General features: G+C 41.0%; 1 protein-coding gene across 3 annotated transcripts in view; it reads right to left on the bottom strand.

Moving 5' to 3' along the window:
* Positions 1 to 24,984, bottom strand: part of FRMD4A (FERM domain containing 4A) — a 383,316-nt gene that overhangs the window by 164,532 nt on the left and 193,800 nt on the right. For all 3 annotated transcript variants that reach the window (XM_075857392.1, XM_075857390.1, XM_075857391.1), the window contains exon 2: positions 13,917 to 13,982. In XM_075857392.1, coding sequence (XP_075713507.1) covers positions 13,917 to 13,982 — 66 coding nt within the window. The remainder of the gene's footprint in view (positions 1 to 13,916; positions 13,983 to 24,984) is intronic.

Below are 24,984 nucleotides of genomic sequence, written 5' to 3'. Positions count from 1 at the left end.
AGCACACATAACATGTGCATGACAGCTGCAGACTTCATTGCGGAACTTAGAATCTCCATTGAAGTCAATGGAGAAATTCCGCCATGAGTCCGCCACTGCTCCGCAACAGACAGAGCATGCTGCGGACACCAAATTCCGCTCCGCAGCCTATGCTCCGCAGCGGAATGTTACGCATCGTCTAAACGAACACTTCTAAATAGAAGTGGAAGTCAATGCAGAAACGGCTCCGCTGCGGATTAACGCTGCGGAGTGTCCGCAGCGGAATTTAAGTGAAATTCCGCCACGTGTGAACCCAGCCTAAAGGAGTTGTCCGGTTTTAGCAATTGAATGTTATTATTTTGTATAATTCAAAGCTATATAAATTTTCCAGTATACTTTCCGTATTAATTGCTTACACTTTTCAAGATCTGCTTGTTAATATTCAGTAGGAACCTTCTTTGTTTACTTCCAGTGGATAAAGTTCTTTCCATGATCATGTGATGGACACACAGGTGCTGGGATCGTTAGAGAACACAGCAGTGATACACATACTGTAACGAGTCGTGCACCTGTGTGTCCATCACATGACCATGGACAGAATTTTATCCACTGAAAGTAAACAATGAATGTTCCTACTGAATAACAAACAGAGATCTTGAAAACTGTGAGGAATTAATACAGAAAGTATATTGTAAAATTGTCTAACTTTTAATTATACAATAAAATAATATTAATTTGCTGAAACTGGACAACGCCTTTAAATAGGTCCATATCAGAAAATAAATCACAACCATGGTTGGCGATATATTTGATGCTGCAGGGAAAATGTATGGCGATATGAAGCTTTCCCGGCAATAACAACTGGTCTTTGGGGTTCCAGGATCTGGACCGACTTTGATCAGCAGATCACGAGGGTTGCTTCCATGATTTCTGCCGGTAAAAGATCACCGATCAACTACATATCACATCGATCAGCGCTAGTTTAGCTACATTTACATGCAAAAAACAAGATCATTCGGTCCTTATATAGTTTGTATCATTGTTGGCAGCACATACTCTGTTTACACGGGAAGATGTGCTGCCGACAACAATGATTTTAAGGACCGAATAAAAGATGCGATCAGCTGACAAACGAGCAATCCATTCCGCTGATCATCGGCCCGTGTTAAAGGGTCTTAACTCATGCTGTCATGAAGGGGTCTCCATAAAACCCATGAGCTAAAAGTTATGTGCGGTAACACTGTAACACTCTATAAATATGATGGCAATTTTCTTCAACATACAAAGCCACAGTGACCTACTGCAAATCATCTGAAAACCAGAGCCCTTACAGCAGGCAAGCAATGAGGAACTATGGCACAAAGATCGCCTTAGTCTAGGATTTAATATAAACCTGGGATGGAGAAAATGTTCACCAAATTATTGCCCGCGTTCTTATTTACAACAGCTGCATCCCATGGACCCACCTGCGGGGTGAAGGGGCAGGCAAGGATATTTTACAATGGGAAGGAAAGTAAAAGGACATTTGTTTGCAAGAGGAAATGGATGCAGAAAGTGTGTAATAAACAGAATTGTTCTTCACTTAAATGAGAATGAGTTACAGATGAGATCCTGTTCCTGGAGGTAGTCATGATAGAGAAGGGATTGGTCGCAGCTGTATACTGAAGTCATTACTCTTACCATTAAACTAAAAGGTTTACGGACAATAAAATGGTATTTATTTTCTTAAAATAATTCTCTTTATGACATCTGTTACGTTATAAATATTCATGTACTATATGTATATACAAGCAATCAACATTTGTGGAATTCATGCTTAACTATATAATTATATAATAAAAACCTGATACGATTACTTACAAATGATTGTTTTTAGGATTTCTGCTGCCTTAATGTTAAATTCGTGATATAGAGTAAAATTATCTGGAACATTCTGCCTTTCAACTGTAGATTTAAGCCTGCATACATAATATGAAATATACCAAATGGGAGACGCTGGACAGAATATATTAGGAGATTGCTTGTTTAATCAACACTGTGCAGTATCTAAAGTACCGCAGGCAGGACCAGATTCAAGGTGTATGGAGGCCCCGGGCAAAAATTGTGAAACAAAGGATAGATCAGTAAAAATCAGGAATAACAATAGTTTTGCAGAATTGTTTGGTACTGTGTTACATGACTGTATGTGTACTTGCTATTGTACATCTGAACTTTGTCGAATAAAAAGATATTTATAAAATAAATAAAAATCAGGAATAATAAGCGCAATAATCAACAACTTTATCATGCCATGCTCAAATAATACTGCCATATAGTGCTAAGTAATAATAATAGCACAAAGTGCTATACACGATAATACCAATATGAAGTGCCCAAGTAATACCACCATACAGAACCCAAAAAACAGAAGCATAGTGCCGAAATCAGCAACCAGCAAGCCACACTTTGCTTCTAAATAGACTTGTCCTCCTCTCTGGCTCTCATCTGGCGCTAACTGTAATATTATTTCTCCATAGCGTCATTGCTACCTGTGTGCAATCTACAAACTGTTTTACATATTTTGCATGCAGCAGACAACAAACAGTGTGTCACTCAGCTTTCTCAGAGTCCTGAACATCAAATCTAGTGAGAAGTACAGTAATATATCCCCTTCAATAATGCAACATAACCAGGAATATTTGATGTTCCCGATTCTAGGAAAGCTTGGTTACAAGTCATTTAGAACTGTTGTCATATCGGTGCAACCCATCAATTTCCGAAACAGATTTAAAGAGGCTCTGTCACCAGATTTTGCAACCCCTATCTGCTAGTGCAGCAGATCGGCGCTGCAATGTAGTTTACAGTAACGTTTTTATTTTTAAAAAACGAGCATTTTTGGCCAAGTTATGACCATTTTTGTAGTTATGCAAATGAGGCTTGCAAAAGTCCAAGTGGGTGTGTTTAAAAGTAAAAGTCCAAGTGGGCGTGTATTATGTGCGTACATCGGGGCGTGTTTACTACTTTTACTAGCTGGGCGTTCTGAGAAGTATCATCCACTTCTCTTCAGAACGCCCAGCTTCTGGCAGTGCAGATCTGTGACGTCACTCACAGGTCCTGCATCGTGTCGGCCACATCGGCTACAGTTGATTCTGCAGCAGCATCAGCGTTTGCAGGTAAGTAGCTACATCGACTTACCTGCTAACGCCGATGCTGCTGCAGAATCAACTGAAGCCTCTGGTGCCGATGTGTCCGACACGATGCAGGACCTGTGAGTGACGTCACAGATCTGCACTGCCAGAAGCTGGGCATTCTGAAGAGAAGTGGATGATACTTCTCTTCAGAACGCCCAGCTAGTAAAAGTAGTAAACACGCCCCGATGTACGCACATAATACACGCCCACTTGGACTTTTACTTTTAAACACACCCACTTGGACTTTTGCAAGCCTCATTTGCATAACTACAAAAATGGTCATAACTTGGCCAAAAATGCTCGTTTTTTAAAAATAAAAACGTTACTGTAATCTACATTGCAGCGCCTATCTGCTGCAATAGCAGATAGGGGCTGCAAAATCTGGTGACAGAGCCTCTTTAACTAGGAAACATAGAATGGCTAAAACCTTAGGCCCTGTTCACATCTGCGTTGGAAACTCCTTTATGGGTCTCCATCGCAGATTCCGCCAAAAATACTGGAAACAATAGCACATCGTGCTTCACTATTGTTTCCGGTAAATCCACGAACACCCCGATGGAACCCATTAAAGTTAATGGGTTCCGTCGGGCACCGGTTGTCTCCCTTGTTAAACGGAGCCTGCGCTTCCGTCTCTGACGGAGCAGAACAATGGAATGCCGAATACAGATGTGAACAGGTCCTTAACAGAAGAGGACTACGCATGCAGCTAATCGGAAGTGATGTTTTATTATTTTAGTGGGGGAATGCTCTAACATACATTGTTCACATTCTTGTAAATATCTGCAGAAGGTATTAACAAGTTCCATATAAAAAGCCTGAAACATTATTTTGGGCTCATTTGGGGTCAGTTATAATACTCCCACAGTTTCAAGAACTGTGATAATATAATTTCAATGTCTAATGATAAAAAAAATATTTATATTTTTGCATTGAATAGCAGCAATCCCACAAGACTACTGTAACTAATGATAATCCTGACCCACACTCTTGCAGTAATATCGAATTATACATTCATGTTTTAGATTAACAAGGTGTTTCCCACAGGGACCTGGTTGAGCCCAGACTATTCCTATAATTACATGCAGTCAGGACCATCTATAATAAGCAAATAATTGTGAATGAACAAGAACATGATTCACAGCCAACTAGATCAGTCTGTGTAGAAGATTTATAAGGTGTTTTGCAGTAATAATACGTGTGGCCCAATTGTACACAATGGTATAAATATTAGGAAAAATCATGACCATGTGTTTCCTTGCAGCATCCACAAGGAAGAAATGAAACAATACAGGCTGAGTCAGCATTTACAGTACCGCTAGTCTGGTCTGGTTTGTTACACATATTAATAGCTCCAGGCGCTCAGTTCACTCCTTGTATAAAATAAAACTGGTGAGAGAAGCTGGTATTCCAAATGCTTATATGCCTTGTATCTAGGGGTGACCCTAGCCCTCTGCTGCCTGAGGCGAACTATAAAAAGACAACCCCCCCCCCAAATCTATCCGAGTTTTTGTCATTACTAGCTTTACACAACAAACACGTAGTATATACATTTTCTTAAAATAGGAAAACATTTGTTGTTTATTTGTTAAAGTGATGTTTAATGTATAGAAAAGATTTAAAGAATTCTTCTTACTGTATTGCTTTAGTATAATAGATCAACAACGCAGCATTATCACTGAAAATGGTTTAACATCTTCTATGCCCCCTTTTTATTACCTAATAGACTTATGATTTTTAACTGAGTTCAGTGGCCCGGCGTGGTCGGCATGATGCAGTGACGTCATCATGCCGGGCATTTGACGTCATCAGAGCGTTGATCTCTTGTAGGCCTCAGGCCTAAACCAGGCTGTGGCCTACAAGAGCAAATGGCGGAGCAGGGAGCCAATGGCCAGGGGGTGGCTGGCAAATTTTAGTCTGGGGGCAAGCACACAGCCCTGGCCCAAGAGTAGCGGCCCATTCTGGGGGCACTGGGCAATTGGCGAGTTTGCCCCCTAACACAGCTATGGAAGAACTCTGCTACCTGTAAACGGAAAAATCATCCGCCAGTAAGAAAAACATTTCTTGATGGCGGAGTACAAGAAAGCCTCACCTGGGAATTAGACTTTCTTGTACTCCGCCGTGGGGAAACATTTTTCCCCACTGGCGGATGACTTTTCAGTTGATAGGTAGCAGAGTTACATGAAGGGAAATTATTTTTCCTTGACCTCTAGCTTCTATTGTGGCAAATTTAATTTTTTTTAATTTTTATACTGCTAACTTTTTTTTTGGTAGGTTCCGCTGGACCGTTTAGACTACGTCATAGATTGAATCTACAACGTAGTCCAAATGGTCCAGCGGAACCTGCAAAACATAAATTAGCAGTATGAAAAATAAAAATAAAAATGGCTGCCCCCACAGAAGTACAAACATATGAATAAATAGTTACTTTAGGGAACATATTAAAATAATTAGAAAAAATAGGCCCATAAAGTAGAACATATAAAATAAAAAAAAATTATAACACCTTTCCTCTAGGCCCCATGCACCCATAATTATGGGCCCATAGACTTCTATTGGCCACGGGTAACTTCACGTTTGCTTACGGGAAGGTGCCCGGGCCGTTGAAAATATAGATCGTGTCCTATTTCAGGCCGTAATTACGGCACGGACAGGCCCATAGATGTCTATAGGGCTCCCGTAATTACGGGTGGCTACGTGTGTGTACCCGTAATTATGGGAGCGTTGCTAGGCGACGTCAAGGGATAGTCACTGTCCAGGGTGCTGAAAGAGTTAAACGATCAGTGCAGGATAGAGAGAAGAGGCTGCACTGATCGGCAGTAACGCTTTCAACAGCCTTGACAGTGACTACCGCTGGACAGTGAGTAAAAACCTGCAACAAAAAAAAGTTCATACTGACCCAGAACTTCCTGCTTCTTCCTCCAGTCCGGCCTCCTGGGATAAAGTTTCATCCCATGTGACTGCTGCAGCCAATCACAGGCGGCAGCGGTCACATGGACTGCCACGTCATCCAGGGAGGTCGGACTGGATGTCAAAAGAGGGACGCACCACCGAGACAACGGCCGGGGTAAGTATAAACTTATTTTTCTTTCTGTCGCTGTATTCCGCTGCGGAAACTCTGCCCGAAAGGGCTGCCCCTTCTCTCTATCCAGCACTGATAGAGAGAAGAGGCTGCCGATCAGAGCTGGATAGAGAGAAGAGGCTGGCAATCAGTGCTGGATAGAGAGAAGGGGCTGCCCCCTCTCTATCCAGCACTGATCAGCAGCCTCTTCTCTCTATCATTGCTGAATAGAGAGAAGGGGCTGCCGATTAGAGCAGTGCAATATAGCAGAGAAAACGGGTTCGTAAATATGGGTGGAATACGAGTGAGAACAGACCCGTATTTACGGGCACGGGTCCGTAAATATGGGTGGAATACAGGTGATTTTAGTAAAAAAATACAGTCATGTCATGTGCATGGGGCCTTAAAGAGAACCTTTTACCTGCCCATACGTGTGCAGCATGTAATGGGCAGGGCAGCACAAACTCTGGGGCATTTTTTTTCTCCTATCCTCCTTCGTTATTTAGATATCGTGCCGTAATATTTGGCGCCCAATATTAAATAACCCCCTGAACTGTCAATGGGGAGGTAATTGGCAAGGGGGCGTGTTACTATGGCTGTGACATTGTCCAGTCAGCTACGGACAGTGTCACAGCAAGAGCTGGAGAGAGGAGAGCATGTGCGCGCGAGCGCGCAGCTCCGCCACCACTACGGAACAGAATAGGAGAAGAAGAGTGTGAATTCTTATTCTTCTGTTCCATGGCTTCAGCGCTGTGCGCGCACACACGCTCGCACTCTTTAGCTCTCGGCAGACAAGGATGACAAGACTGAGCTCTCGCGAGAGATCACACAGTCTTGTACTTGCCTGCTGAGAGCTGAAGAGTGAGAGCGTGCGCGCGCAGGTGAAAGGTTCTCTTTAAAGCGTAACAACTTTTTAAAAAAACTTTTGACATGTCAGAAGTTTTGATCAGTGGGGTCTGAACACTGAGACCCCCCACTAGTCGCTAAAACGAAGCAGCAAAAGTGCTAGGGTAAGCGGTATGCCGCTTCAATTCTATTTGGCTTTTCTTGGAGGAGTGTATGGGCTCAATAGAAAGTCTATGAGTCCGTACACCGCTCACTTGACTGAAAGTCGATCTTAAATTAAGTGGCACAGCGCTCACCCAAGAACTTCTGCTGCTTCGTTTTAGCAATTGGTGGGTGTGTCAGCGCTCAGTCCCCCACCGATGTAAACTTCTGACATGTCACTATGACATGATAAAAGTTTAGTTACAGTTTAAAGGCTATGTACACCTTTAAAAACACACACATATATATATATATATATATATATATATATATATATATATATATAAAAAGATATCTATCATTGCGATTGGTGCAAGTTGTAATGATTTTTTATTGAAAATAATTGTTACTTTTTGAGATACAGCTGCTTTGTATCCTGTATACAGAGCAGCTGTATATAGCGCCGAGACCTGAATCCATTAGGTCGCCTATTATCGATCACATCTAAGTTATGAACTTACATGTGATCGGTAACAGCTTGATCCTGCAGGACTCGCTGACACTGAATCCATCAGTGCCGCTGACCTGAGGGATACAGGATTCTGCGCTATATACAGCTGCTCTGTATACAGCATACAAAGCAGCTGTATCTCAAAAAGTAAACATTATTTTTCATAAGAAGTAATTAGAAAGTTGCACCAATCACACTGAAACCCCACTCCTTGCAGTATAACAACTACTGAGGGTGCTATGGGGGGATTATACTGCAAGGAGGGTACTGACTCTGACTGCTGTGGGGGAGTGCTGTGTGGGGAGATATACTGCGCTCAGCTTCCTGCCCCCACTAATTTAAGTGATGGGGGGGTTGTCTGAGCATCTTACTGACAGCTGAGGGCTCTATGGGGCTGAATAATCCCCCCATAGAGCCCTCACTAATTACAATACTGCAAGGAGGGGGTCTGGGCATCTAACTGAATGCTAAGGGCTCTAAGGGGGCGGATTCCCCTTAGAGTCCTCAGCAGTCAGTCAGACGCTCAGACCCCGCTAACCATACAGTATGGTGGCTAGTGAGGACTCTATGGGGAAGATTATTTCCCTCTATAGAGCCGCCGGCTGTCAGTAAGATGCTCAGACCGCCCTTTGTAGAATCCCCTGCCCTTCAGCGGCGGCCTATCACTTCTGAATTAGCGGGGCAGGTTTATGGGGAAGGATTATACTGCACTCAGCTTCATGCCCCTACTAATTTAAAAGGGGTCGGCCAACGCTGGGGGGTCGGGAGTATACTGCAAGGGGGGTCTGGGTGTTTTACTGACAGCAGAGGGCTCTATAGGGGGGAATTATCCCCCCCATAGAGCCCTGACTAGTTACTATACTGCAAGGATAGGGGAGTCTGAGCATCTGACTGACTGCTCTAAAGGGGGGGGGGGGACAGAATCCCCCCTATAGAGCCCTCTGCAGTAAGTCGGACGCTCAGACACCCCCCCTATCCTTCCATTATAGTGATGTGAGGGCTCTATGGGGTGGATTATGCCACCCCCATAGAGCCATTGGCTTTCAGTAAAATGCCCAGACCCCCCTTGCAGTATACTCCCGGGTACCGGTCCCAGCAGCTTCGGCCGAGGCAGGAGCGTACCTCGTGTGTCTCGTCACTTCTCCTCTTCGCTCGACCGCTCCTCCTGCAGACCTGCTCCTCTCTGGCAGCGCGTGTTGCATACAGCGTCAGAGAGGAGGAGGAGTGTTACAGACGTGCCCATCATGCGGCACGTCTGCTAAGTCTGCATGCCCCCTTCCCACGGTCCAGTCCGTCCCCGGCTGAAAATGCCGTCCCCCATTTTCAGGTAGGTGGTGCCACCTGAGGCTCTCGGCTCACTTCGCCTCATGGCAGGTTTGGCACTGCTTGTATCTTCCATGCTCACAAGGGCAGCTGCCCACACTACCAAAAGTACCAATACCTGGTTTAATAACCACAGTATCACTGTGCTTGATTAGCCAGAAACTTGCCTGACCTAAACCCATAGAGAATCTATGGGGTATCGTCAAGAGGAAGATGAGAGACACCGACCCAACAATGCAGGCGAGCTGAAGGCCGCTATAAAAGCAACCTGGGCTTCCATAACACCTCAGCAGTGCCACAGGTTGATCGCCTCCATGCCACGCCGCATTGATGCAGTAGTTAATGCAAAAAAGAGCCCCGACCAAGTATTGAATGCATATACTGTACCTACTTTTCAGTAGACCTACATTTCGGTATTAAAAATCATTTTTGAAATTGGCCTTATATAATATTATAATTTTTTGAGAGACTAAATTTTGGGTTTTGATGCAGTTTTTTGTGGCAGTTTTTGGCTCACCATTTCAAACCAAAGCTAGAAGTGGATACAAAAGGAAGGAAAGTTATGAAGAAAAGACTGATGCATCCTTTTTCTTTTGTCCAGTCCTGTGATTGTCTCAAAAACGTGAGCCAAAAACTGGCACAAAAACTGCATGAAAAAATGTGTGTATTCCTGGCCTTAACCAGTTCAGGACCTGCCTGTTTTGAGCTTTCAGGACCAGACACTGTTTAGCCATTTTTAACACGCGTTAGTTAAACAGCTATAACATTTTTATTTGTTGGGACAGCAGCGTGATTTTTGTGATGTTTTTTCCATAGACAATGCAGGTTTCTTTTTTTTAAATCATTTTTATACACATCCTTTTTGCTATTTTAGAATTTGTAGGCTTAAAGTTTGAAAATAATAGTAAAAAAATTATTATTTTTTTACTTTTTAGCTATTTTTTTCTGGTAATGACATAGTTTTACCCTAAAATATACCTTTTATTTGTGATTGTCCTTGTCTACCATAAATTTTGATATATTACATGTCTATTTTAGGGTAATTGGGTCAGGGCTGGCGTTACGACAATGATTGGCGGGTGGAAGGTTTTTTTGGTGGGTATTTTACGTGTATTTATTATTCATTTTTTTGCACTTTATGTTACTTTTATTTTTTTATTATTATTATGGTCTGTCCTTCAAAGGTCAGAAAAGACCTTTGGGGGACTTTATTTTTTTTTCTTTCTTCTTTTACACCATATTTTTCCACTGTAACTGGGGCTGCACAGCAACCCCAGTTACAGGTGGAATTAGCCCTCTTAGGGGCAGTTCATACAGAGTTTTCTGACACTTTTTTGACGCGGAAAACATGCCAAAAAACGGCTAAAAATGCCTCCCATTGATTTCGATGTGAGGTGGAGGCGTTTTTTTCCCGCAAGCGTAAAAACCGTTTAGCGGGAAAAAGAAGCAACATGCCCTATCTTCGGACGTTTACGTCTCTGACCTCCCATTGACATCAATGGGAGGCAGAGAAAGCGTATTTCGCTGCGTTTTTTGCCTGTGGCGCTCAATGGCCTGGGGCGAAAAAACACTGAGAAAATCGGCGTGCAGGCAGAGAAAAATCTGCCTCAAAATTCCAAACAAAATGTGTGAACCCAGCCTTATAGTGACTCATGTCACTGATAGGGCTATGCTGGGTCTAGTTAAACCCAGCAGCAGCCTGCCACTAACAGCACCTGATGATCATGTGACCAGTCACATGATCACCAGGACCAATCGAAGCAGCGCTAAAGCTGATTCTATCTTCTCCTCAGGGTCCCCAGGAGATACAGACTGCTGGAGACCCGACATTCAGCTGCCTGATCGCTAGGGCATCAAGCTAAAACCTGCGCCGTAAACAGTCTATTAGGCTATTTAGTCGGGTTTTGAGGACTCCGACCGCCGGACGTATATACACAGCCGGTGGTCGGGAACCAGTTAAGGGAGGATAAAGGACCCTCTACACGGGCTAATTATTGGGCAAACGAGCTTTTACAGAACGCTCATTCCCGATTATTGCCCTGTGTAAACAGGGCAACGATCAGCCGATGAACGGGCAAATGCTCGTTTATCGGCTGATGATATTTTATGCTTCCTAAACCATACCATCATTGACGGGAAGCACATCTCCCTTTGTAAACAAGGAAATGTGCTGCCGACCTGATCGAAATGTATGGGGACGAGCGCTCGTGGTAATGTCCCCATACATAGCTCCTTGTGAAAGGAGGAAATGAGTGGCGATGAACGAGCTGTCTCGTTGAACGGCGCTCGTTTACACAGCCCACGTCGGGCTGTGTAAGAAGACCCTAACTCCATTATATGTTCTCCAAAGGAGCATGCCCAAATTTTCTGTTGGATTCCATATGATCCTCGGCATCACATCGGAGGCATATTATGGCCCTATAGAGTGGTACTGGTGTTGTATTACAGCTCTGTACAACTCAGAGGTTTTATGGAGATGTAATAGCTTGTGTGTGTTTGGCCCTACATAGTGATATATTCTATTAAATCTTTGCATTTAAAACCAAAATTTCAATATTCGTGCCGTATCTGTTGCTGGGGAAGGGCAATTGTTTGGTTATGTAGGGTCATGAATGTATATTGGCTGAAAACATCTAATATGTTTATATAGGGTATGTAGCTCCTTGCTTTGCATATATGGTATTCTCCAGGTCTCCCAATTTTTTTCCACATTCCAAAAACTCTTATATTTTAACTCGTGTCTTGCGAAATTGACCCAGGGCAAGTAGGAACATGCCCATAAACTGTTGAAAACCAGTACCTGACTACAGATCTGCTGTTGGAGGGGGTATAGTTCATTTATGGGACGCTCATTTGTACATGCTGCATGGACAGTATATGTAGATATCAATGATTTTACTGTATATCCAACTTTGTTAAGAATGAAACACCACTTGATCTGACCAATACTAATAATATATTATTAAAATTATTTGTGTTTGCATAGAAAAGTACAGAGCTATAATTGCCCATCTGGTCTGCTTTTACTGGAAGTGTTAGGGTCCTTTTACACCTGCCCATTTTGGCCGGTACAACGAGTTCCGATCAACGAGACAGCTCGTTGATCGGAGCTCATTTCCTTTTAACAAAGCGCTACATTTCTATCTTGTTGGCAGCACGTGAGCCTCTTTACACAGGGAGATGTGCTACCGACAACGATAATATTTTGGGCATGTAAAACAATACGATCAGCAGTTCCAACGAGTGTTTGCTCGTTCATCAGCTGATCTTTGCCCAGGGCATTTATCAGGAACAAGCATTCTGTGAAGGCTCATTTGCCCGATAATTGGTGGGTGCAAAAGGGCCCTTACTCTTTAGCCACATATTTGTTAGATATGCAATTGCAGGGTTGAGTTTTGGAAGTAAAATGTGCACATGATCTTTAACTAACCTCTGTAACTCAATTGTTCTCTTTATTATCTGACGTCAGACACAGGAAAACCTGGACGCCTACTCAAATACTAGGTTTAGTGAAAGTCTTAGGATATGGTCACACAACTTATTTTCAGCCGATTTTCGGGCAGTAAACGTCCCGAGAAACGGCTGAAAAATCGGAAGCAGAACGCCTACAAACATCTGCCCATTGATTTCAATGGGAAATACGACGTTCTATTCCGACGGGGCGTTTCCTTACGCCTCATTTTCAAAAAACGGTACCTAAAAAGACACCCAGTAAATAGAAGTGCATGTCACTTCTTGAGCTGTTTTTGGAGCCGTTTTTCATTGACTCTATAGAAAAACAGCTCCAAAAACGGCCATAAAAAGTCACGAAAAACTATAGTTTGATTAAAAAACGGCTGAAAATCAGGAGCTGTTTTCGCTATTTTCAGCCGTATTTTGGTAACCGTGTGAACATACCCTTACTCTGATGCTATGAAATCTAGGAAGTATATATTTTTATTTTATTTAAAAAAAGACAAATTAATTCTCTCATATTCATGAATATGCATTAATATTTACGTTTTTAGGCATATGTGTTCAGCATACAAAGGTCAGTCAACTATGTATACAAAGAAACTAAGTATCATGAAATGTTCTTGTCTAGGATACCGATCTAGGTGTCCATCGTGAAAAATCATACAAAAAATATGTAACACCGTGTTTAAAAGTTACTATTAACACACTTCCTGGAATTCAAAGACATCTCAGAAGTTATCATTCATCTCATAGCCCAGTCTTCCTATTGCACAGCCTCTTTCTTCCTGCCCCCACCCAGTTCATGTATATTAAAGGAATGTTATTTCACTAACGCTTGACAAAGGGATGTGACTCTCCAGGAAATGGCAATTAGGAAGCAACCAACATCTAACCTTCTCTCTTACATATCCGCCAATGGGTATAATACGGTAAGGCCCTCAATTTAATATTTGGCAAGCGTAATATATAGTCTATATAGGGCAAGGTGCAGCAGTTCATCCATGTCTACTGTAGGTCCTTGTTATTATTTTCTATGCTAATTTGGGGTGGATTCTATAGAACACAAGCAAACATTCGTCAACATAAGTCATTTCCAATTGATCAATTCACTGTAAACTAATGACACACAGCAACTACGTATGAACTATGCTACTAGTGCCCACAACTAGAATAAATTCTTGTTCAACATAAAAAAATCTAATTTTAATAGAATATACTGTAAATAAAAGATGATCAGCAATTAAAATGACTTTACAGACTGCATACGTAAATATATATATATATATATATATATATATATATATATACACAACACATACACACACATACACACACACACACACACACACACACCCACACACACACACACACACACACACACACACACACACACACACACACACACACATTAAGGTAAAGTCTACTTGTTTACCTGTACGAGAAGTTCTAACTTCCTGTCATCTAGGAGGTGAACTTGACATCGCCGCCCCTCCGTCATCTGTAAAAGGAGAGAAAATGATTTGTGAGATGCTTCATGTTGGAATACATCAAATTAAATAGGACAGTATCTGATCATCTTGTTAAATAATATGACTATTTAAAGACTAAGTTCTTGTTAAATATAGTTGAGCAACAAGAAACTGTCCAAGGAAGAAATACTCTCCAGTTCTCTAAAAATCACCCGATGTCGGTGATCTCTACAGAGCACAGCGCAGACTTGACAAAGACTAGACTAAACAAACTGCTAAACCAATAAATTTGCATTACAGCACTCATTTATGGCACTAGGTAAATTCACAATGCAATATATAGTATGGAGTACCATTACACATTTCAAAGTATGATGATACATCAAATATCGAGAAATATCTCATGTTTCTTTCACAAGAAGAGAACATATAATAAGCAAAAGCAAATATGCATATCGGGAAGTAGTATCAACAGCATAAATTATATATATATGTATATATATATATATATATATATATATATATATATATACCATCCCCAGATATATGTAGGTTTAGTCCCAGTTCTGGGTGTATGAGCAGCGTTAGGGACCCACCTTACAGAGGTCGCCTTGTCGTGGCAGGTAGGCTCACACAATTTGATCAAAATGTGCACTAAGAACCTCACTATTGTAAGTAGATTCAGCAGCAATGCATATTCATTTATATTTAGTGACTTAGGTGGCATTGGTGTCTGCAGTGTGCTGTCGCCATTTTCTTGTGTGCTATATATATATATATATATATATATATACAAATATATATATATGTATATATATATATATGTATATATATTTATTATACATATATATACACACGCACGCACGCACGCATTCTGGTGTTTTACCAACGTGCTGCTTTTGTTTCAATTGTCTGCATATAATAAAACGTGTCATAAAAAATTAATGAGAGCTCTTGCATAACTTAGTTGTGGTCTCCTGGGTAAGTCATTCTGGGAAACAATAGCTGTGTGTGACTGATACTAGAATATCTGGCCACTACTATATATTATTATGGGCATGTTTTTTATTGTACATATTGCAAGCCACCAAACTATAACTCTAATGACAAAAAAGAAGTACCTTTATGACAGTTTTGCTGACATATACTGGCCACATGTTAGTCTCGGAGTTAAAGGGGTCCTCCTATGAAAGCCATTTATATCATATCAATTGGATGTGCCATAAATGCCTGATCGGTGGGGGCTCCAACCACTGTTCCATTACTTTTGCTCAAAATGTGGTGAATGAAAACCAAAAATATATGATTCGATTTTGTTTACTGCCATTCCCTTTTTAATCTAGCTTTGTTGACCTACTCTCCATAGCCCTGTCCTTTACATGCTCAAAATACTGAGCAATACAGTTTGTATTGGTATTTGTAGTCTATGTCACAAGTGTTTAAAGGGGGTTTGTGTGGTTTTATGCAAATAAAACCTAATCATTATATAATGACGTTTTTCAACTCAGTATGTAAACAAAGCTGTTTCTATTTAATGACAGAAAGCAGAGATCTTGAAATAGTTAGGGAATGTATAACTGTTCATTATACAATGAATAAACTTGATTGATAAGCCTAGGCATACCCTTTTACTAGGGCTCTTGTGGACTGGTGGTCAGTGTGAATGTAGGGCTGCTGGGATATGGCTGCACCCCATGATGAAAACAGTAATGCAACTGTTTTCTAGCAGTAAACTTCATTATATAGATATACATCCACACATAAATGGTAAAACACATTCACAAATCTGTTTGGTCACTTGTACCAGGCACTTACTTATTCATTCCTGATACTAATACATATGAGCTCGGTCATAATGGTGCGTCTGTGTTTTTATAATGGTTAATATTTAGGCAGGCTTGAATTTAGGCCTTAGCTACAAGGCCTAACTTACTATGCCTGCTCTGTCTATTCCTGATCCCATGAGAGAAAATTAGTAAAAACTTTTTCTTTGGTCATGCATTCCGTCTGTATTTTAAAGGGTGTCTTATAAGACTGTACAGTGCAATGGGGATAATCTCTTTTGGATACACAGCAAAAACAAAATTGAGCATAATCATTCGTATACAGTCCATATACAAAATGTAATACAATGAAATGAAGGCAGGATGTACTTTACAAATCAATAAAATCAACCAGTCTAATAGGCTTTACATTTAGTTGTCTGTAGGCAGTGTTCTAAGTCAGCATGTCCTAGCGACGTTCCAACAGTAATGGATAGTACAATGCAAAACTAGAATAGAAGATATTTCTACAGCTTTTCACTGACAGTACAAAACAAAAATAAAGATCTATCTATCTATCTATCTATCTATCTATCTATCTATCTATCTATCTATCTATCTATCTATCTATCTATCTATCTATCTATCTATCCATCTCTTACATACCAGGGGTGTACACAGAGGGGGGCATTAGTGAAATAAAATTACAGACTCCTTTCTTGGTGGTTCAGTATCTAGTAAGTTAAGCCTTCCTTCCCCTTCATGTGTTGTGACCTGGTACCTACCTGGCAGCGGGATACTTTGGCGTATCTGTGGATCCTATAGCAATGGCAAGATTATATAAGTAATGCTATTGTCAAGCACAATAAGCTAAGCAACAGAGTATTTCTTATTTACATTATAAAAGGACCCAAGTAATTTGCCCTATTACGGCATCGGCATGTCAAGCTTATGGAGGAGCTTCCCCGATCAGAAACGCATCCAGCCCGCTTAAAATGATGGTCGGCCATTCCAACAGGCGCTCTGTAATACCTTCTTTCCTATATATCAGCAATGCAGGGACAACAATCAAATGGCTTCAAAACTGTAAACCCCCCTTCCCTTCGAGGAGCTGCTGGCAGGGGGACATGCAATTTGAGTAGTTGTCCCAACTGGATAACTCCAATTTCTGGAAAGCAGTCTGGTAATCACTTGGAAAGAAATAGCACCTAATACAATTATAATTTATGAAGAGACAAATGTCACCTCTGCCGGCTGACGGGAATGAGGTCATTGCGTGAGTTCTATTGAGTTCTATGCTGAGCAGGGACTATCTCTTGTACAGCACATGACTCACTCACTTATTTGCTGTGGCTTTAGAAAGCTGCTGTTCTGTTGGTTTTTACTACCTTTATGTGTAGTTATATTGGATTTGTAAACAACTTTTGGCACGTCACTGCAAAATATTTCAATATAAAGGGCAAACAACGCAAAAAGTGTGATTTCTAGTGCACAACAATTCTCAACAAATTAGTTTCATTGTCTAAATTAAAAAATAAAAAGCTGAGGCAGCATTAGAGGTGCAGGAGCAGAGCCAGGAGATGATGGAGTACTATGGGTACAGCTGATGATGCATTATTGGACGCGCCAGAGATGATACAGAATTAGTGATGTAGGAAATTATGTGGTAGCAGGGGTACAGAAGATAAAGAAGTATTAGGTGTACAGAAAAAGAAGCAGTATTAGGGGTACAGGAAATGAGTCATTTTTGGGGTAGCAGGTGACTGTGTACAGTTAGGAGAGCAGGGGTACAGTGGATGATGATGTATTAGGGGTGCAGGGGATGATGCAGTATTAGGGGTACAGTGGATGATGCAGTATTAGGGGTACAGTGGATGATGATGTATTAGGGGTACAGGGGATGATGAAGTGTTAGGGGTGCAGGGGATGATGCAGTGTTAGGGGTACAGTGGATGATGATGTATTAGGGGTGCAGGGGATGATGCAGTATTAGGGGTACAGTGGATGATGCAGTATTAGGGGTACAAGGGATGATGCAGTATTAGGGGTACAGTGGATGATGCAGTATTAGGGGTACAAGGGATGATGCAGTATTAGGGGTACAGGGGATAATGCAGTATTAGGGGTACAGGGGATGATGCAGTATTAGGGGTGCAGGGGATGATGCAGTATTAGGGGTACAGGAGATGATGCAGTATTAGGGGTTCAGGGGATGATGCAGTATTAGGGGTACAGGGGATGATGCAGTATTAGGGGTACAGGGGATGATGCAGTATTAGGTATGCAGGGGATAATGCAGTATTAGGGGTACAGGGGATGATGCAGTATTAGGGGTGCAGGGGATGATGCAGTATTAGGGGTACAGGGGATGATGCAGTATTAGGGGTACAGGAGATGATGCAATATTAGGGGTACAGGGAATGATGCAGTATTAGGGGTACAGGGGATGATGCAGTATTAGGGGTACATGGGATGATGCAGTATTAGGGATACAGGAGATGATGCAGTATTAGGGGTGCAGGGATGATGCAGTATTAGGGGTACAGGAGATGATGCCATATTAGGGGTACAGTGGATGATGCAGTATTAGGGGTACAGGAGATGATGCAATATTAGGGGTACAGGGAATGATGCAGTATTAGGGGTGCAGGGGATGATGCAGTATTAGGGGTACATGGGATGATGCAGTATTAGGGATACAGGAGATGATGCAGTATTAGGGGTGCAGGGGATGATGCAGTATTAGGGGTACAGGGGATGATGCCATATTAGGGGTACAGGGGATGATGCAGTATTAGGGGTACAGGAGATGATTAGGGGTAAATTTAGTACTGTAGTTGAGACTATCAAATTAAAAAAACCTTTTAAGATTCAGATTAAGTCTAATAAATACATTATTTTGAAGTTACCTATCCACCACTGTGTGGTGCTGAATGCTTTTTATTGCATTACATTATTATTGTAAACATATCTCCCTGAATAACCAAAGTATACAACAAATCAAATATCATAAATGTGGCTAGCCTGCCTGTATCAATCACTTCCAATTAGTAGATGTGTAAATGGATATCCCGGGTTGAGTAGATGACAACATCAAAGAGTCCTGGTTATACTTCTGTTTGTATGTGAAATATTTAATTGTGTCTCCATATGATTCAACACTTAGGAATGTGGTTCATAAACCATGTGACCCCAGAGACAGGAACAACGTACAATACAAAGTACACTGTCAATTTTCTATAAATACCTTCAACGTCTTAAATTAATTATTAAATACTTATTTGAAGGACACTTACATTTATTATATACAGACCAATGGCCTGGTATACATTTGTTGTATTGAACAGGATTGTCAAAATTTTAGGGCAAAGGTCTCTGTTTTATATATATGACAGCCATTATACATCTTAATATTTTTCCTTAGACTGTAACCAAGGCAGTATCCAACTGAATGCATTCAATCTAAGAGCAAGATTGTCTTATGTACTGTATGTGAAATAGACATATAAAACCATAATCAAAATCTCATTTTATCGATTATGGATAGGAATTCTCAATTTATTACATTAGACTTACGAATTGGCCTTAAAGGGAACCTGTCACCAGCATTTCATCTATTAAACCAACAATATCTAGTGGAAGTGGGTGAAAAATCATTTTTATGTAACCTATAATTATCTTCTAATTAGGCTTTAGTATTCAGTTTTTAAGTGTTGACATGATGCATGCTAATGAGCATAAAAGAGTCATATCTTCATTCCTCAAATCCTTTCCTAGTAAACCCCGCCTCCTTACTTTTGATTGACATCTCTTCGCCTCCCCGCAGCACATACGAAATCCCATCGATGTTCTGGTGCGTGCGCACAACAGGGAACTATAGTGGTGCATGCGCAGTAATTATATTTGTGGCCCGGACGAAGCAGGGAAGGGTGTCGAACCATACATGATGGGCGCATGCGCGCTATCTCAGATGAGATTTCGGCATTCAGGACGGGCCAGTATTCAGCGGTGGGCGGGTAAAAGAAGAGGAACAAATGAGACTGCTCGTTTATTACCACAAAAGGCGCAAAATGTTTGCAGAAGAGGAGTTTAGGAGAGGGGATAATGGCAATGAACTTTTGACAGCAGCGGCCAGTGAGGGTTGAGTACGGTTCAATAGGTGAAATGCTGGTGATGGGTTCCCTTTAAGAGGTAGAACCCCAAAGGCTAATACTTTCCGTTTCCATAAGCCATAAACCATTTGTACACCTACATGTATTACCTATTGAATATTTTATTTATACAACATCAACATATTCATAGTCCTATACAGTATTGCATCAATTCAGTTTACAATTTCCATATAACAGACACACAAACAAAAGCCCATTTTATAGGAAGTCAATCAAGTCAGCGGCATGTATTTTGAGAACGGAAGAAACCCACACAAACACGAGATAATAAACATGATTTATTCAGATGTTGCCTTGGTTGGGTTCATAATCTACATAAAGGAACCAGTATTAACCACTGTGACACTATGACTCCCAGCATTCTACATTGAAAACGTCATCTACAATTGATAGAAAACAGAAAATACCATTAATGAGGCACGCCATTCAGAAGTTTGGTGCACGTACCTCTTGTAAAAATCCTTAGCTTTCCTCTATTGGTCATACAACAATGTAATGTTTCTGAGAGCGGTCATGAAGACAACTCGTGTGGACATTCCAATGAAATTATGAGGAGCACTTCTACATTTCTGTACTGTGTATATTCCATTACTAAGGTTACCACAACCTTCTTTCTATGAATGGCTTTATCAAAGATTATTGAACAGAACAATGGATAGAGAAATCAGATTGACATTTTTTTTACTTATCGGGTGTCAAATTAGTCAGTTACACTGTAGCAAAAATGTAAATTGTATTTGGTTCTCCAAGATAATCCACAATTGATTTGCCTATAAACTAACACATATAATACAGGCTTATAAAAGCAATATATGCAGATGTAATTCAATTTTACTATGAGTCTTGTCCTAGAATTGTGATTGAGGACAGTATCACCTCAATGTGTACAGTTGATTGAACCTCAAAATCAAAGGATATTAGTTCACCGGCTCTGAAATAAATGGCGGGCCACCTGTAATTTTAATAAATGCCTATTTAATCAAAAGGATGTTTTTCTCCATAAGGAATACTTTGATTTGTCACACAGTGAAGAGAATTTGAGGCAAGATAAAATTAAAAAAACACCAACGGAGTATTCAGTGACAGGTTTAGAACTAAGGTCTGGTTACTAACAGAACTCTTTTCCTATTTCCATATTGAATTTGCCTGGTTAATATAGGTCTCTTTCCAAATTCACATCAGTCGGGGGCATATAAACATTGATATGTTTTGACTTCGTCAGGCATCACGCTTGCAGCAATATGTCGCCTAAAGCGAATGACATCATACAGAAATGAAGAATTAACAATAATAGCAATTTAGCAGTAAAATATGAAGAGTCCAGACCTTGAGTACACTTTAAGTGTCCTTCATTGAGGAAAGAAACGTTTCACCTTCCTTGACTTTAAAAACATGGATAATTGACAGAAAACACTTATCTATAACAGTGATGACTCAATAGGCCTTTTTCTCTGTAGGCCATACACTTTTCTCCCACTGAGAGTATGGTTTACATTTCCTAATACATGCAAACATTGCCTCATCCAGTGTGAGGTATTTAAGATAGTCCAAAATTCAGAGGTCTTATAAAATAATAACAATGGCGCTGATTTACTATTCAAAATTGAGCCAGAATTCTGGTGTACATGTTGTGCGCCACATTTATAAACTTTTTTTAGACACTTTTTGCGTCGTGCTTGACAAGAGGGTGTGGGTAAGAAGGAAAGGGATTTGGGCTATCAGACAGGTACATGGCTTAAAATGTGACACCGTGCACCAAAATTGCACCAAAATTTGGACAAAAAAAATGGTGTCAATTAAGTCAACCAAGAGGTGGTATAAGAAAGAGAAAAGTGTCTAACATGTCTATGACAAGTTAGATGCGCCAAATTTATCATACAGAATTCACCACTTTGATAAATTTGGCACATGTTTTGCCCCAATGAGATAAAGACTTTCAGAAAAATTCACAGTTTTTTTCCTCAATAAATTATACAGTAATTGTAAGTGCCAAGTGTTCAAAATGTACAGCCAAGTGTGTTGTACAAATAAATTCAAAACCCTGAGAATTCTCACATCACATTATTGGTCACTGCAAGATTAAAACTACCTTCTTATAGACAACACAGAAAAAGGCCATACTTGCAAATGGACATTTTATCGGTTCTGTTTGTACATCAGGAACGTTCTGTTCCATTTAAGGAGTTAGGGACTCGCAAGTCTGGGGATCCTTGTCGTGGATTGCGAGCTTGCGTCCTTTTGGCCAAAATGATTACTAATACCCCAGGTATTTTTCATTACTACATATATTCGCTTCTCTTGGACACAGCTGGGTCTTTGATGCTGGGAGAGCATGGTGTGTTGTTGTTTGGCATAGCAAGCAGGGTAGCCCGCTCTATGAACTATCAAGGCGTCACAAATAGGCTTCTACCTGGCTATACACGTTGTGCCTCATGACGTACACACTATCCCTCCATGTTTCACACACTTGCACCCCATTATCCATTTTATTTCTATTGAGGTACTTTACTCATTACTGCCCCCTATATTTCACTCATAGTATTACACTTGCACACACACACTATTCATTTATTATTTCTTACTACACATCCCATGCACCACACACCACTCCCCTCAAGACCAGTGGGAGTGGCTATTATTATTTAAAGCACCTGCTCACTCCTTCATCAGCATTTTCTGACCTGGCTGTGTCCATTTGCAAGTATGGCCTTTTTCTGTGTTTTCATATATGTCCCCTTGTTTTTATCGGTTCTCTTTTTATAGACAAGCCTCGTCAGTACAACGCAATATCTTAAAGGACATTATGTTTCAGTGAGACTCATAAGCACCAGCATTTGATGCCAATATTGACCTGTGTCTAATGAAAAGGGTAGATATGCCCAGGAGATTTATAGCAAAAGACCAAGCTCGTACATAAGATTTTGTCTCTTGCATGTCTGGTACCCAAAAGTCCAAAGCTGTACTGGTGCCAATTTTAACATTGGTAGCAGGAGCATCCGAGTGACAGGAAGATTTTTCATTAAAGGTGGTGCTGTTTATGCCAAAAATAGTTTGGCATAATCATACTGGAAAATCAAACAGGAACTTTGTTTGCATGATATTGAAATCTTCTGGTCATCAGAATTAGTTGATACCTTCAAAAACACAGTAAATGGGTTACAAATGGCCAACGTTTAGCTTTGTATTTATTTATACTGCTCCCCTATAGATCTGTTCTCTCTTTTTTTATTTTTTATTAAAAGTGCCCGCACATAGAAGTAAGATGAGGAAATGTCTGGGAAGGTTTCCCTTATCTCTTCTGCCAGGATCTGCCTATTTTCCTATGGAAAAAAAGGATGTAGGGGGGAAATGAATCCTCCAACCAAAGTTCTGGTTAGGGACTCGCAAGGCACTGGGGACCCTTGACGTTGGGTTGCGAGCTTTGCGTATTTTGGCCAAAATAACAACTAATACCCCATGTTTCATGGATATTTCTTACTACGTATACTACACTTTTTTTCAGGACGCAGCCGGGTCTTATATGCTGGGAGGGCATGATGTGCTGGCGTTTGGTTTGGAATGCAGAGCAGCCCGCTTTAGCTAACACTAGCGGCGTTACAAATAGGCTGTTATTCGGCAAGATACGCCATGCCTGACGACCAGCACATTATCCCTCCACGTATTACACATAGTACTGACACCCCATGTACTATTCACAGCACTGACCCCTATTTATCACATTTGTTTATTTATTTATTTTTTATTTTTTTTTTTACATTATTACACACTTTCATACATACATATTTATTTTTTACCATCCATTCACACCCTAGCACTACACTGACACTCATTTATCGCACACCTTTGAGCACTTAGTCCGCCACTCCCCTCAAGACTAGTGGGAGGGGCTATCACTACTTAATGCACACTCCTTCTGCAGCATTCTTTGACCCGTCTGCGTCCTGATGGGAACGGGTTTTCACCCACCCACCTACCTAGTGAGTATGGCCTTTTTTGTGGTTTTGATGATCTTTATGTCCCATTTTTTCTGTTTGTGTTTTTAAATTAGGAACGAAAAGTTCTGGTTAGGGACTCGCAAGGCACTGGGGACCCTTGACGTTGGGTTGCGAGCTTTGCGTATTTTGGCCAAAATAACAACTAATACCCCATGTTTCATGGATATTTCTTACTACGTATACTACACTTTTTTTCAGGACGCAGCCGGGTCTTATATGCTGGGAGGGCATGATGTGCTGGCGTTTGGTTTGGAATGCAGAGCAGCCCGCTTTAGCTAACACTAGCGGCGTTACAAATAGGCTGTTATTCGGCAAGATACGCCATGCCTGACGACCAGCACATTATCCCTCCACGTATTACACATAGTACTGACACCCCATGTACTATTCACAGCACTGACCCCTATTTATCACATTTGTTTATTTATTTATTTTTTATTTTTTTTTTTACATTATTACACACTTTCATACATACATATTTATTTTTTACCATCCATTCACACCCTAGCACTACACTGACACTCATTTATCGCACACCTTTGAGCACTTAGTCCGCCACTCCCCTCAAGACTAGTGGGAGGGGCTATCACTACTTAATGCACACTCCTTCTGCAGCATTCTTTGACCCGTCTGCGTCCTGATGGGAACGGGTTTTCACCCACCCACCTACCTAGTGAGTATGGCCTTTTTTGTGGTTTTGATGATCTTTATGTCCCATTTTTTCTGTTTGTGTTTTTAAATTAGGAACGAAAAGTTCTGGTTAGGGACTCGCAAGGCACTGGGGACCCTTGACGTTGGGTTGCGAGCTTTGCGTATTTTGGCCAAAATAACAACTAATACCCCATGTTTCATGGATATTTCTTACTACGTATACTACACTTTTTTTCAGGACGCAGCCGGGTCTTATATGCTGGGAGGGCATGATGTGCTGGCGTTTGGTTTGGAATGCAGAGCAGCCCGCTTTAGCTAACACTAGCGGCGTTACAAATAGGCTGTTATTCGGCAAGATACGCCATGCCTGACGACCAGCACATTATCCCTCCACGTATTACACATAGTACTGACACCCCATGTACTATTCACAGCACTGACCCCTATTTA

Source organism: Rhinoderma darwinii, chromosome 3 (assembly GCF_050947455.1).
Source record: "Rhinoderma darwinii isolate aRhiDar2 chromosome 3, aRhiDar2.hap1, whole genome shotgun sequence".
NCBI classification, from domain to species: Eukaryota; Metazoa; Chordata; class Amphibia; order Anura; family Rhinodermatidae; genus Rhinoderma; species Rhinoderma darwinii.
This window is presented reverse-complemented; position numbering and strand designations above follow the sequence as displayed.